Raw genomic sequence first — 15,958 nt, forward strand, 5'->3', positions numbered from 1 at the left:
ATAAAGCTGCTTCTGATATAGTGGTGGGTTGAGACCTTTCACAGAAATGTCACTCTGGTGTCCAATGTGGGGACTAGGTGAAATTGAACTAACAATTGATCTGAATTCTGTTCTTAAAGATGACTTCTAAGGCAACTATACATCTGATTGTTTTATTCTGAGAAATGATACCTATAGCCATTAGAAGTTTACTCTTCTGATTGAATGCCCTTTTCTTATTTAAATGAACACATCTATACATTATGGTCAAGAGTGCATACATCATAGAGAAAGTATATTGCAAAGAAATGGGATGCTTGGGTGGGCTGCTTTGGGCTATCATCCAGATTCCATGGGGTAGTGTTCCCTTCTGATGGGAAGAGTTGGGTGTAGATGTTTGAGAAATACTAGATGGTGTGATTGCATGGTGGGAAAACGCTTTTGTGCTTTAAAATGTACTGGCTGGGTACGTGGGGCTCACGCCTGTAACCCAAGCACTTTGGGAGGCTAAGGAGGGTGGATCACCTGAGGTCAGGAGTTTGAGACCAGCCTGACCAATATGGTGAAACCCTGTCTCTAGTAAAAATATAAATAAATAAATAAATAAGCTGGGGGTGTTGGCTTGCGCCTGTAGTCCCAGCTATTCAGGAGGCTGAGACAGGAGAATCGCTTGAACCCAGGAGGCAGAGGTTGCAGTGAGCAGAGATCCCACCACTGTACTCCAGCCTGGGTGACAGAGTGAGACTTTGTCTCAAAAGAAAAACAAAAAAGGTATCCTCTAAGCCTAATGAAATAGAAAGTTTCATCATTACAGTTTCATTCTTTTGCTTTAGAATATTACACAGGCTTTGTTACTTACCCAGGACAAGCCATAATTTCTCTGAGACTCAGTTTTCTTATCTGTAAAGTGAGAAAAGTAACACCTATTTCACAGAGTAGGGATTAAATGATAAAGTATATGCAGAAGAACTTTAAACACTGAGTAGTACCTGCTGTCTGTAAGGCATTATTACAAAACGACCACAGAGAGCAATAACATTTGTTCACATCAGTTACACTTTTGTACATTTTAGATCTCTCGAGAGGAAGATGCTTTTGCCCATGAAAGACTCTTGAAGATATTAATTAAGCTAACAGACTTCTACATTGTGTTTAGTGTTCAGGAAGTCCCCTTAAAATCACTTTTACTTTACTTTTACTTCAGTAGGAAGAGAGTTCATAATGACACCATCAAAGTAAGTTTTAAGCTTTTCGGGCCTGCTTTTCTCAGGTTTGAGTTTTTATAGCTTGTAATGATTTTTAAGTAAAATAAGCATATGATTAAAAGTTTTATATTAACTACTACAACTTTTAACTATCAGTTACTTCTATATAACCATTATGATATTTACTGTTCTGAACAATACATACTTCAAAGCACATGAAATTGAAAAAGCAAAGCATCTTTACTCTCTTCATAGAGAACAGAAAAAAATATTAAACTTTTAAGCATTATAAAACACTTTACTGAATAAAATGTTTGCAAGTCAGCAACTGATGAATAATTTGCTTTGAAACTTTAACTTTTAATCTGGCTAATAAGCACTTATTTACAAACTATTCTACATTGTAAAGGAGAAATGAATATTTCTGGTGTTGTCCTTCTTTGATTTAGAAGTTTATCATCTGCAAGACCTAACTGGTCATTGATGTGAGGATGAGGAAGAGGGAACCACATCGCAGGCAGAAAAGACTAAAGGAAGGCAGAGACTCTAATATCAGGTCAATATAGGCCAGCACACTACCCAGATGAAGTGGCTTTGGCTGGGTTGGGAGGTCAAATAAATAAGTTCAATCTTTTCATTCCTTCAGTTACATTTTTTTTTTGCTAAGCTTTGGTCATCCATGGTACATAATGCATCTAACTTGCTGAGCAAAATGCCAGACATGAAATAAATGTTAGCTATGGTAGAAGAGCTACAGTAACAGGTAACCTGAAACATAGGCTAATCGCTCATAGAAGGCCATAGTTGAATTCTGAGAAAAAAAAAAAATCTGTTAAAATGGGATGCAAAACGCTTTACACATTGCTTTTACAAAAGTTACACCAATTTAACGGAAACGTTTCAAAAACAACCCGTGATAGATAAAATTACAGAAAAGAATCGGGAAAGGGGGAAATAATAAGGGAAGAAAGATTAGCAGAACAATCTTCCACCCCGGTAAATAGGATTGAATTTTAACCAATGAGATAACAAGTTTGAAAATTTCCTTTTCATGCCCAATCAAGACGAAGCTATGTCTATAAATAAGACTGCCTGGCTTCTCTCATAACAATGATACAGCATGGCCCGTACTAAGCAGACTGCCCGCAAGTCGACCGGCGGCAAGGCCCCGAGGAAGCAGCTGGCCACCAAAGCTGCCCGCAAGAGCGCGCCGGCCACGGGCGGGGTGAAGAAGCCGCACCGCTACCGGCCCGGCACCGTGGCCCTGCGGGAGATCCGGCGCTACCAGAAGTCCACGGAGCTGCTGATCCGCAAGCTGCCCTTCCAGCGGCTGGTACGCGAGATCGCGCAGGACTTTAAGACGGACCTGCGCTTCCAGAGTTCTGCCGTGATGGCGCTGCAGGAGGCCAGCGAGGCCTACCTGGTGGGGCTGTTCGAAGACACGAACCTGTGCGCCATCCACGCCAAGCGCGTGACCATCATGCCCAAGGACATCCAGTTGGCCCGCCGCATCCGCGGGGAGCGGGCCTAAGGCATATTTTTAAGTGGTCGATCTAAAGGCTCTTTTCAGAGCCACTGCCGTTTTCATCAAGAGCAGCTGTAGTGGCTCTCCATCTGGCGTGCGTCTGCCTTGCGCACCGGTCAGGGGCCAGGGGCACTCGTAGTGGTGGGTGACGTTACAGAACCCAAAGCCCAGCCGCGAGTTGGCTGGCGGTAGAAAAAGCCACAGAGGCATGGTCCTTGTGGTTCCGGCCGAGCCTGCCTTTTCACCCTGGTTTAAGGCCAGAGCTCTGGCTCCCAATTCTGTGGGTCAAGTTTTGCATGGCGGCAAGAGACAATGTGGGGAGTTTCGAGATGTAGAAGATTCTAAGTGTAAGGGTGGGGCAAGTCCCTTAAAAATTATAAACCCGTTTCCAGGTTTATTTAAGAAGTGTATAAGTTTAATTAAAGCTCAGCATCTTCCTCATTGCATACTACAGGCGGTGCCCAAGCCAGAATAGTAATTTAAGCGGGCGGGAGTAAATACCTGGCGATTTTTAAAAATATATGGGCTGAGGTATTATTTCAAGGAAGAGAACAAAATTTCCACAAAGTATAGAATAAAAATGCAAAAACAAGGGAAGGGTTAACTTGTCTAGCTGGCGTTAAGATTTCTTCCGTATGCAAGTCTGTGATGGAAAGTGAAAACCAAGAAAAAACCCCTAGCCGTTGAAACTATCGCTTCACCTAGCTTAAAACTGGCTAGTGTGAAATGGACCATTCTGATTGGATAACAAGACTTTTGTTCCAGTGACCACTAAGGAAGCACGACCAGAATCTATTATTTACATAGACTCCACCCCTCTGACGACACCATTGTAAGTTAACCAATAAAAACGCAGCACTTTGTGAGTCCTCATTTGCATACAAGCTCTATAAGTAGCGCGTAACCAGCCCGTTTTGTGGTAGTCGGGAATTACTTCTTTCAGTCTCTGTTGCATTTTTCGCGCAAAAATGCCGGATCCAGCAAAATCCGCTCCTGCTCCCAAGAAGGGCTCCAAAAAGGCTGTTACGAAAGTGCAGAAGAAGGACGGCAAGAAGCGCAAGCGCAGCCGCAAGGAGAGCTACTCCGTTTACGTGTACAAGGTGCTGAAGCAGGTCCACCCCGACACCGGCATCTCGTCCAAGGCCATGGGCATCATGAACTCCTTCGTCAACGACATCTTCGAGCGCATCGCAGGAGAGGCGTCCCGCCTGGCGCACTACAACAAGCGCTCCACCATCACGTCCCGCGAGATCCAGACGGCCGTGCGCCTGCTGCTGCCTGGCGAGCTGGCCAAGCACGCCGTGTCCGAGGGCACCAAGGCGGTCACCAAGTACACCAGCTCGAAGTAAGGGTGTGCAAGGGACGCAATAGATCAACCACCTTACCCCAAAGGCTCTTTTCAGAGCCACTTCAGTAATCGAGATAGCAGCTGTAAACACTTGTCAGAGCGTTGGATAGCTTTTGGTCAGGTGGGGATTGTGACCATGGTCACGGATGCATTCGGGTTTAGGACTAAGGAGTTTCTTGTAATCCTGAAATGAGGTGGCCCTCCGTCATCCTCGCCCAGTCTTAAACTGAGTTGCTGGTTACCTGTACTAAGAGATTAGAAAGGTTTGACTATCGTTCTGGGATGTTTTGGAGGGAGGGAGGGAGGGAGGGAGGGAGGGAGGCACGGGGGGTGGTTTCCCACCCCTTCAACCTTTAACCTGTATCTCGAAAGTCGTTTTCCTTTTCGTTTCTGAAAGTAATGAACGAGATGAGATTTCCTATACAGATGAGAAACCCTCAGTCCAACCTCTTTCTATTTCTTAGTGTTTTAATCTGTTTTCCTTAACCATATACCTAGAGGCGTCTGTCACAAACTTTGTTGAATATAGCCATGTGCTTTCGTCCCTTAGCCTTTTTGCAGGTCCTGACTTAGCCATCCTCCCCCAACTTCCATTCCAGTGACTTCAATCAGGGAGATATATTGCCACCGCCCCCACCCCCTGTGGAGTATTTGGCAATATCTACAGATGTTTTGGGTTGTCAGGTGGGGTGCTACAAGTATCCAATGGGCAGAGGCCGGGGGTGCTAAGCATAAGGCACAGGACAGTCTGGGGGGACAAAGCTACCTAGCCTATAATGTTGATCTTTGGTGATTGAGAGACCCCAGCGCCCAAAGACATCCCTAATCTTCAGGATTTAATCCTCATATCAATCAAACTTTTCCTTAACCCTACCAGTCCATGTTTTTGTTCTTGGTGAAAGCTGAGCACTTCATAGGCTGTTTACAGGTCCTTCTCCACAGGAAAATACCTCCTCCAGGGCAAGGACCGTGTCTTGGTTCTGTAACAAACTTTCCCAATTATTAGAATCACCTTTGCGCTTGTTAAACCCGCTTCCAGGTGCTTATCCTGAGGTTTCCTGATTCAGCTAGACTGGAGGTGGGACCTGAGGAGGTGGTTGGTTTTTAGTGTTCTCAGGAGTGTGGATGTTTTAATAGGTGTTGGGTACTCAGGTTAATCGACCTGTGGGTGTGTCACAGTCTTTGTGTCACAGATGTTCTGAGAAAGGAAACAATTTGAGGATGAGTGGAGGGGAATTTGTGGTGTAGAGAAGGCCACAGTTAATATGTGGGATGAATTTCTGAAGACCTCTCAGTTCAAAACTTGTATAACTCATCCTGACAAAAGCCAGTGGATGCTTCTTTTGCCGAATAAAATATGCCCTTGGTGCAACTGGAAAATCTTAGTTTATAATTAACTTGACAGCCTTTGAAATTAAGCCATTCTTGATAAATCTTGGGGGGAATTAACAACTTTGTGCTTAAAATGAATTTTACTAATATTTTTTATGATGTTGGAGTTCAAATTTACACCCAATTAAAAGTTATATAAAATGTGGTATACATGATTTTTTTTCCACTAGAAAATTAAGATTCCCTGTTTAGTCATCTTTTTCTGATCACCAGACAAGAGGTCAGGGAAAGATAACTGAGAATCCAAAATTTCCATTGAAAGAAAATAAATAATATATAGCACATTTTCTGGTAGGAAAGGTTACTCAATAAGTGAGATGGCCGAAGTGGTCTATTTTCTATACAGTTGGGCCATAAGAGAGTCTATCCAATCTCCTCCTAGCTTAGGGTCCTGAAGTCAGGAGTTCATTTTTTCCTATGGATTAGGACCATGTCTTTCAGGGCCTTTTGAAGTTGTTAAAGCATTGTCAACTGGCTCAACTACACAAATACCATCATTTATTACCCATTGACCAAAAGATTAACTTCCAAATCCTCATCCTGAAACTAAAGGCCACCTATTATTTAACCAAAACTTACCTTCTTCACTTGTTCTCCCAAGTCCTCCAGCTTAGCCTAAATGTTCTACCGTCATGTAAAACATCCTTTCTCTTCTGTGCTTTTATTACATTGTTCTGAGTTTTAGTACTCAGTCCTCTAGACTACTTGAAACTTATTATCAGTCTGTCAGTTCTTTAAACTCTTGTTCAAATCTCACTCTGAGAAACCTTTTCATCTCATTGTAGTTCACAGGGAAGTCTTTTCTTAAGGCCTCACTCCTTGCACAATGAACAATTGTGTAGCTTTGTAAACTGTAGCCTTATTCCTCAATTTCTTTTTTTTTTTTTTTTTTTTTTGAGACGGAGTCTCGCTCTGTCGCCCAGGCTGGAGTGCAGTGGCCGGATCTCAGCTCACTGCAAGCTCCGCCTCCCGGGTTCACGTCATTCTCCTGCCTCAGCCTCCCGAGTAGCTGGGACTACAGGCGCCCGCCACCTCGCCCGGCTAGTTTTTTTGTATTTTTAGTAGAGACGGGGTTTCACCATGTTAGCCAGGATGGTCTCGATCTCCTGACCTTGTGATCCGCCCGTCTCGGCCTCCCAAAGTGCTGGGATTACAGCTTGAGCCACCGCGCCCGGCCAATTTCTTTTTCTTGTTTTTACATTTTCTTGTTTGTCTTCTGTTAGAGACATATGCTGCTTGGTAGTCCACAAAGGCTATCCCAATGCCTACTATAAAATAGCTTCTCAGTGAAAGTTTGTTGACTGGTTGCTCAGTCAACAGAACACTAGAAAATTGATCTGAGAGTGGTGGGTTCAAATACTCCAGTAAATATTTTTCTCTACCTTTTTTCTAACTTTTTTCTTCTTTAGCATGGATACTTTTTTTTTTTTTTTTGAGATGGAGTCTTACTCTGTCGCCCCAGCTGGAGTGCAGCGCAGTGGATGATCTCAGCTCACTGCAAGCTCTGCCTCCTGGGTTCCCGCCATTCTCCCGCCTCAGCCTCCCGAGTATCTGGGACTACAGGTGCCCACCACCATGCCCGGCTAATTTTGTTTTTGTATTTTTAGTAGAGACGGGGTTTCACTATGTTAGCCAGGATGGTCTTGATCTCCTGACCACGGTCGTGATCTGCCCACCTCATCCTCCCAAAGTGCTGGGATTACAGGCATGAGCCACTGTGCCCGGCCAGCATGGATACTCTTGATTATTGCCCTTCATAATTATTTGCCCAGTTGACACAACTGTTACAGATTCAAAAATCCTCAGAATGGTAGAGTACTACACTTGGCATCTTCCCTTGAGCCAATGTATCTACGTAGCCAAAATGATGAGATTCGAGTTGAGCTTTCTCACCGTGGTTTGAGGTGCTGGAGAAATGGTCTGCTTTTCTAGTGCCTTGAAAAAGGATGAGAAGAGAGGCACATTCCAGAAGACGAAAAAGGTATGTAGTATCAGGATAAGGGGCTTTAAATATCAGATCCAGAGAACACTGCACATGTAGAAATGGGCTTGACCTGGGTCAGGGCATTGAGATTGGTTACATAATCTTTTCAAGGATTAGTGAATGAGTTGGAGTATGTGTAGAAACCTACAAAGATGACAGTTTAATCTTTTGTCATAATTTGTAGACAAATAACGTATTTTAAAACTAGGTGCAGTTCCTAAAGCTGTTCTAAAAGTCAATGCAACTGAATTTGGAATTTAAGCATAGGACAACATATGGGAAATAAGTACATGACCTCTGTGGGATAAAGTTAGAGTTATCAAAGAATGTCAGTGTTCAACAAGGAAGGAACAAGCTTGTTTTGGAGAATTACTAGATATTATGGAAGTTTTTCGTTTTTTTTTTTTTCTACATTTGGTTAACTCCAGCTGAACTGTAACAGATCATATGACTTGGCAAAAATAGAAAACTTGATAAAAATCTTCTAGGTCCCACAATGTCAACATGAACAAACTTTTGAAAAGTAAAAGTAGGCTGTGTTTTCTCAGTATGTATTATCAAATATACGTTGAACATATAATTTTTGCCCCTCAGCCAGGTTGTAATATCTTCTTTTACTTTACCTCTTTAATAATTTTTTATTTGAATCCATTTTATTTTGAAAAAATAATGAGCTAGAGGATACAAAAGATGTAAATGAATTTAAAAGAGAGAATTAAACTGGCATAAAGATAAATACAATTAAAGCAAGATGTGTTATTCCCAAAAGAGGAGTAAGAGGGAAATGTTATGTGAATTGAGAGTGAAAGGTTGCCTCTGGTTGGAGAGTTCAGGAAAATTCTGTGAGAACTTACATGGTACCAGTTATTGTGCTAAGTGATGGAGACACAAAGGTATCCATTCCTCAAGTCCATAAGATTCAACTGGAATTTTCTTTGTGACAAGTATATCACGTATCCTCTGGAATTTTTTATTTTTTTTATTTTTTTTTTTTAAGATTTAGTTTTACCCAATTTTTACTGTAACCTCTTTCAACTTTTTAGTTGTCTGATTTGGGTAGATGGAATTCTCAATCATTCCATTTTTATTCTGTGATTAGAGGTTATTAATTCCTTACCCCTCATCCAGGTTGTAACATTTCCATTTACTTTAATATATCTCTTAAGAAAACTTTTATTTTACTTCAATCGAGATTTTATTTTTTAATATTATATTGAACAGCTTTGGCTATCCCACCTTCCTACCTGCAGAGTGCAAAACAATTTATGCCCATCATACTCAGCTTACAGCATCACAAAACCCTTGGAGCATTGTTCACCATGGTCGTAGCTTGATTTTCTTGAGGCTGTCTTTTCTTGGGGTGTGATTATTATTTCTTTTCTCTCTCTCTCCCTCTTCCTTCTTTTTTTTGAGATGGAGTCTCACTCTGTCACCCAGGCTGGAGTACAGTGGCATAATCTTGGCTCACTGCATCCTTTGTCTCTCGGGTTCAAGTGATTCTCCTGCCTCAACCCCCCGAGTAGCTGGGATTACACATGGCAGCCATCATGCCCAGCTAATTTTTATATTTTTGTAGAAGTGGAGTTTCACATTTTGGCCAGGCTGGTCTCGAACTCCCAATCTCAGGTGACCTGCCTGCCTCTGCCTCCCAAAGTGCTGGGATTATAGGTGTGAACCACCATGCCCGCCCCTTTTTTTTTCTTCCAGACAGGGTCTTGCTCTGTCACCCAGTCTGGAGTGCAATGGCATGATTACAGTTCATTGCAGCCTTGACCTCCCAGGCTCAGGTGATCATTCCACCTCAGCTTCCAGAGTAGCTGGGACTACAGGTGCATGCCACCATGCCTGGCTAATTTTTAGAGTTTTTTGGTAGAGATGGGGTCTCATTATGTTGCCCAGGTTGGTCTTGAACTCATGGGCTCAAGTGATCCACCTGCCTTGGCTTCCCGAAGTGCTGGGATTATAGACTGGTGTGACTATTAGAGTGGTGAGTGAATAAGCTTTTTCTTATTTTCCATATGCAATTTATCAGAAAATCCTCTTGACTCAAAATATGTCCAGCATCTAACCACATCTCACCACCTTCACCACTGTTTCCCTGCTCCAAGCTTCCACATGTCGAATATTTGCAGTGGCTTTTTAAATGGCCTCGATTCTGCTCTCTCCCTCCTGTATTTCCCACAAAGCAGCTAGAGTACACTTTTTGAAACATAAGTCAGATCATATCATTCCCTTACTCCTCCCCAACAGAAAACCCTCCGATGGCTTCAGCATCAAGGCCCACATTCACTTCTCTGACCTTCTCTCTTACTACTCCCTAGTTTGCTCCATTTCATCATAATTTTCTCCTTGTACTTCCTTGAATACATCAAGGCCCTTCTATCTCAGGATGTTTGCACTTGCTATTTCCTTTTCTCAAAAGGCTCTTCCCAGAAGTTACCTTACCAACTATCATTGAGGTCTTCCCTGAACATCTTAGGTAAGATAACAAGCCCCCTCCTCTTCTTTCCTCAGTTGTTGGTATTCCTTATCTCATAACTTTTTTTTTTTTTTTTTTTTTCTGAGATGGAGTCTCACTCTTGCCCAGGCTGGAGTGCAGTGGTGCAATCTCAGCTCACTGCAACCTCCGCTCCCGAGTAGCTGGGACTACAGGTGTTTGCCACCAGACCCGGATAATTTTTTGTATTTTTAGTAGAGATGGGGTTTCACTGTGTTAGTCAGGATGGTCTCGATCTCCTGACCTTGTGATCCACCCCCCTTGACCTCCCAACGTGCTGGGATTATAGGTGTTAGCCACTGTGCCCGGCCTCTCATAACTTTCTTAATTTTTCTCCATATGCCATCTGAATACTAATGTATTTATTTACTTGTTTATTTCTGAATGAGACTGATATCCATAAAAATGATCTTTCCTTGTATACTTTAACTCCCTGCTTTCTGGGCGCATGGCTTCTCAATTAAAGGCTAATTTACCAGCTTCTCTTGCATCTGGGTTTGTTCAAAGTTTGGGGCCAATGAGATGTGAATGGAAGTTGTATATATTACTTCTAGTTTGTGCCGTAAAAAAGAATATGTATATGTTGCCCTTGCCCTCTTACCCTCTGCACTGGCTGGGGTGCAGATGTGATGGCAGGAATTGGGGCAACTACTTTGGACCCAGAGGCAGAAGCCCTGCGATGAGGATGGCAGAACTGCTTTGTTAGCCCTGGACTGTTATATTAGAGATAAATAAACTTGTATCTTATTCAAGCCACTGTTTTAAAAGACTTATTTGTTATAATAACTTAGACTATATCTGAGTAATACATCATTTGTCTCCCCTCCTACCTCCTCAGAATAAGTCCTACGAAGGTAGGTACTTTGTTTCATACACTGCTCTATCCCTATTATGTAGAACTATATCTGAAATACATTAGGCACTAAATATCTGGGATGAATGATGGATTTGAGAAACAGAAGTAATTGAGTACGTGGGAAATGGGGTTGTATTTATGACAGGTGGAGCTCCAAGAGTTGAATTTAACAAGAAACAATTGAGTTTGAAATCTTTTGCCCTCTAAATTAGGGACAGCACAACACAGAATGAGGATTTGGGTGAAGTTGCAACCACCAAGGTCCACATACCAGGTTAGAAGCCTCAGAGTATAAGTCATTGGGTATTTAAGGACCTTACCTAAGCTAACTCAGAGGCAATATGAAGGGTAGTATTGACATTAACTGCCAGAAATCTCCTAAAAGAGTCAAGGGGTTATACCTGAGTCACAATTAGAAGGAACCTTGAAGATGGACAATTATAGTCCCTTCACTTTATGGAAGACTGAGACCCAAATAAGAGAGATCCCAGTGGTCCACTAATGTAGCTCTGGTAAGTTGCTGATAATTATTTAAATTATTTCAGGTTCAACATCACTGATTGCTATCACCGTTTTCAAGGCTAATATAATCTAATCTGCCTTGGTTCTGCTAAGATCTCCCTGTTTTTTTGTCTTAGTTCTTTTCTGGGTTTTTTTTTTTTTTTTTCTAGAGGAAAAAAACAATCTACCTATCTGGATGCAGAAGAGGTAGTAAAAATAATACATATAACATAGCTTTCACATGATCACATATCATGCTGAAGGCATCTCAGGCAGCTGAGGTTGGAGATCATTTTAGGGTCATAAGTTCAGAGCTGAATCTGCCACATCAACAACAGATATTCTGGCTCTTACCACCTTGCCCATTTCTCCTCTTAGCACTGTTAGAGTAGTTCTTGCTGAGAAGGCACTATCCTGTAGTGGTGATGAACATCAGCTTTGAGTATAGCTTCCCCACGTAAGGACTGTATGACCTTGGAAAAGTTTCTTTACTACTTGTGATAAATAAACTTCCTTACAGCAAATTGATCCTCAAGTTATTCCCCTGTAAAATGGGAAAAATAGTGGAAACTATCTTCTAGGCTTGATATGAAGATTAAATGAGGTAATGTACCCAAAGCACTTAGTACAGTGGCTGAAACATGGTACATATTTGATCAGTGTTGCTCTTATTATTGTTATGGTTAGGAAGGCGCTTGCAAGAGCACTGTTGTACTTCCAAAGCACATTCCATTTTCCAGCAAGTGGTGCTTTAGTAGATTTCTGGTGACTTGAGAGAGACTTCCCTAAGCATCTTGCATTAAGGAAATAAGACCTTCTGTATTCTAGAAACACCATCCAGTAAGGCATTTTCACAATTTACTTGTAGGACCTTTGTTACGTAGAACCTTCAGTGTCTGCTACGTGGCCTATTAGGAAAAGAATAAATTAGGAAACAAAAGACTTTGAGTTACTGGTGTCTGTTACTAGTGCTCTATAAAGGCCGATATAATATTTGGCAAGTACCTTCTTTTTCTATCAGATGATGCTTTTAATACTTCACGTCAATACTTTCAGAAAAAAGTGAAATCATTTCATTAAACACTTCTTTCCTATTTCTGATTTTTGAGCGGAAAGCCCTTAATTTTGAGGATTTAACATAAGAACAAGTCAAGGGAATAGAAATTATCTGGAAAACTATTAGCTAGCATAGAGAAAATAATGTCTTACAGCCAAAAGAAGAATGTGCAAATAATTTGGGAAATGTTTAAACAGAAATTTAAAAATGGGGTTGGTGGAGTTCTGTCGATGATTTCTGAGTTAATCATTTCTGCTTGTTAAATTGTTTCCAGCATTTTCTAGCTGAAGTTGCTGTTCTTGCCAACTACTCAGCATCCAACATTTTTGCAAGAAAACAAGATTTTTTCTCTTCAAATTACAATCCAAAGAGTGGCAAACAAGGAAGATGACAGAGTCTGAAGACCTTCAGATTTCTTTTCTTTGGTCAAGAACTCGTTACACAATGGATGACACATTTTAGGTGGTCCTACTAAAAAGAGACACAAGAATCTAGAGAGTATCTCACTGTCAACCAGTCCAAGGAACTTTGCTTTAGATGGCCAAAGCCAAAAACAGCAAAGTAGAAGAACTACTAGAGCTTTAAGCAGTTCCTTAGTATTTTTCCTTGGCTTATCCAAGCCTGGATACTGGTCCACTTTCCCAAAGATGGTAAAGAGGTAATACAGCTTGGGATTGGTTGGATACTGAGAGACAGAGAGAGAGAGAGAGAGAGAGAGAGATCAATCTAGGTACTGGGCAGCACTCGGCACTCAGAAGAAGCAACACTTGGAGCAAAAAATGAAGGATACAGATTAGTGACGTGAAGTCAGGAGCAAATGATCTCAGTTGCTTTACATGATCAAAGGGCAATAACTGCAAATTACCAGAGGGTAGGTGGAGATCCATACCACTTTTTAATATTAGTGTTTTTAACACCTAGGAATAGAATATATCTAAAGATAAAGGCTTGATTTCCTCACACCTGCCTTCTCAATGATGTTTTGATTTTGCAAAAGTCTTGGTCTCTAGTTTGTGGGATTAACATTTTTCAATGCATTGAAGGAAAATTCTTTAGGCCAGGAGGGAGTCTAAAACAGACTTCAGCCACAGCACAGATACAACCCTAGGCAAGGGTCATTCAGTGTTCTTAAGAAAATTCTAAATTCTAGGATGTGATGGTTAATATTAGGTATAAATTTGATAGGATTAAAGGATGCCTAGATAGCTAAGTATTGTTTCTGGGTGTGTCTGAGAGGGTGTTGCCAGAGGAGATTAACATTCGAGTCAGTGGACTGGGAGAAGAAGACTCACCCTCAATGTGGGTTGGGACCATCCAGTTGGCTGCCAGGGTGGCTAGAACAAAGCAGGAGAAAGAAGTGGGCTAAGCTGGCTTGCAGAGTCTTCTGGCTTTCATTTCTCTCCTGTGCTGGATGCCTCCATCCATTCCTCCTGCCTTTGGACATGAGACTCCAGGTTCTTTGGACTCTTGGACTTAACACCAGTGGCTGGCCTGAGGCTTTTGGGCTTTCAGCCACAGACTGAAGTCTGCACTGTGGGCTTCCCCACTCTTGAGGCTTTTGGACTCAGACTGAGCCACTACTGGCTTCTTCCTCAGCTTGCAGACGGCCCACTGTGGGACTTTGCCTTGTAATCATGTGAGCCAATTCTCCTTAATAAACTCCCTTTAATGTATCTATATCTAATCTATTATCATCTATAGATATAGGTGTATGTCTCCCCTATTAGTTTTATCCCTCTGGAGAACTCTGATTAATACAAAGGGTTAAGTCTTAAACTACTTATAATTTCTCTCTGGAACTATATTTCATCTAGTTTGGAATGTTTAGTTACTTAAGACCCATATTATATATGTAGAATAATGAGCAGGAGAAAGGTATGCTGATTAACTTACATGTATATATCAGCCATAGGATTAGTTCCAGCAAAGGAACATACTTGCTTTTTTTGGTTTCTTCAATCTTCTCCCTGTCGCATTATGAAAATTTGATGATTTTGCTTACTTAAGTGTCTTTGTAGGAGATTTTTCCTGGATCTTTTTAAGTGTTTGACCTCTGATTTTCATAATTTTTTCACATTAGTATCAAGGAATTAGGTAATGGAAATTATTCTTAACTCCCACCTGCCCCCCTGAAAGAGCAAGCATCTATAGAGAAGAAGACAGCTTTCGGATTAGCTGGAGAGTTAACCAAGTAAAACTTGAATTCTGATCCTTAGCCTAGAGAAAAAAAGTAAGAAAATTTTTCATTTGTCTAAGAGAAGTTTATTTCATGGTGTTTATGATTGTGGAGATGTGTCTGTGGGGGAAAGTGGCATATTAGATAAATCTTTCTAGACTAGTATGTGCAAATCATTTATAATGGGGAGGGGGGAATTTGAGTCACAAAGATAAAAGAGTAGCAAAACAGAACTGTGACTATTGTTCCTGGCATAAGGAAATATCATATGAATTACAAGCAGGCTTGAGTAATGTAGATTGAGTTGATGGGTAGAAATGTGGCCCCTTACAGCACAGAGATGACAAAGTAAATATATTTGGCCCTCCTGGCAGGTTAGAAGTATAATGTGTTCCCAAAATCATCCGGATATGCCATCGTATAGTGTATTAGTAAAGAGTGCAGGCTCCTGAGACGGACCACGTGGTGTGTAACCTGGCTCTGCTCTTTAGGGTGTTTTTAATCTGTGTTTTCTCATCTTAAAACTGGGAATATAGTAATGCTTACTTCATAATGTTTTTATGAAGGATAATTGCTTAATGTTTCCTACTAATAACCAATTCAATAAATATTAGTTGATGGTCGTAGGGAAGTCCTGTCGAGGGCTCTGCAAGTTTCCCGTCTCTAATGCACAGGTGAAAAATAGCTACGGATTCAAGATTGTGTACTGAAGATATGTTGCTTTCTTCTCATATTCTACCCCAAATTCCTAGAAATGATAAAAAAATGGACAAAGATGGCAGATGGGGTAACAGTGAAGAGTGCCAAGGAGGACTTCTGCAGAAGACAGGAGTGGACCAAAAAATGATCCACATGTTTTGGAACCAGGAGACAAAAGTTGGTCTTGGGGCAGCTGGCAGGATGACAGTTCAGGTACTTCAGTAGGAGTATCTGCCCGTCTCCTACCTTGGTGACTGAAGTCTTTTTATTTGTTTTATAGAGACCGGGTTTTGTTCTATTGCCCACGCTGGAGTGCAGTGGCACGATCTCAGCTTACTGCAGCCCCAACCTCCTGGGCTCAAGCTCTCCTCCCACCTCAGCCTCCTGAGTAGTTGGGACCACAGGCATGCACCACCACAACCAGCTAATTTTTGTATTTTTTGTAGAGACAGGGTTTCACCATTTTGCCCAGGCTGGTCTCAAACTCCTGGGCTCAAGGGATCCACCCACCTTGGCCTCCCAAAGTGCTGGGATTACAGGTGTGAATCACCATGCCTGGCTGGTGACTGACATCTTTGACACCAGCAATGAGTGCGGTCATTTGATTCAAGGAGGCAGGAAAATGTACCAAGTAACTGGGCGCTCCCACGCCTTGGAAATTTAAAATTTTGTTATTTATGTAAAAATTCAACAAGGGATAAATCCAGAACAGGATAGATATAGCCAAGAGAACATAAAT

At 41.6% G+C, this 15,958-nt stretch overlaps 2 protein-coding genes across 9 annotated transcripts in view; both read left to right on the forward strand.

The window, feature by feature from the left end:
* Positions 1-2,300: 2,300 nt before the first annotated feature.
* Positions 2,301-2,735, forward strand: LOC115945177 (histone H3.2). The gene is given in 1 exon segment (NM_001374549.1): positions 2,301-2,735. A coding segment is annotated over 1 exon segment (411 nt). The 5' UTR covers positions 2,301-2,304; the 3' UTR covers positions 2,716-2,735.
* Positions 2,736-3,627: 892 nt separating this feature from the next.
* H2BC18 (H2B clustered histone 18) overlaps positions 3,628-15,958 on the forward strand; it is a 31,444-nt gene continuing 19,113 nt past the window's right edge. For 2 of the 8 annotated variants that reach the window (XM_077948818.1, XM_028829484.2), the window contains exon 1: positions 3,628-4,054. In XM_077948818.1, the coding sequence (XP_077804944.1) occupies positions 3,678-4,054 (377 nt within the window). In that variant the 5' untranslated portion in view covers positions 3,628-3,677. Of the gene's footprint in view, positions 4,055-6,692; positions 6,710-10,998; positions 11,299-12,618; positions 14,016-14,424; positions 14,575-15,272; positions 15,433-15,958 lie in introns of those variants that run through there. The other 6 variants (XR_013398739.1, XR_013398740.1, XR_013398738.1 and 3 more) reach the window with 6 other exon arrangements.

This window comes from Macaca mulatta, chromosome 1 (assembly GCF_049350105.2).
Source record: "Macaca mulatta isolate MMU2019108-1 chromosome 1, T2T-MMU8v2.0, whole genome shotgun sequence".
Taxonomy (NCBI): Eukaryota; Metazoa; Chordata; class Mammalia; order Primates; family Cercopithecidae; genus Macaca; species Macaca mulatta.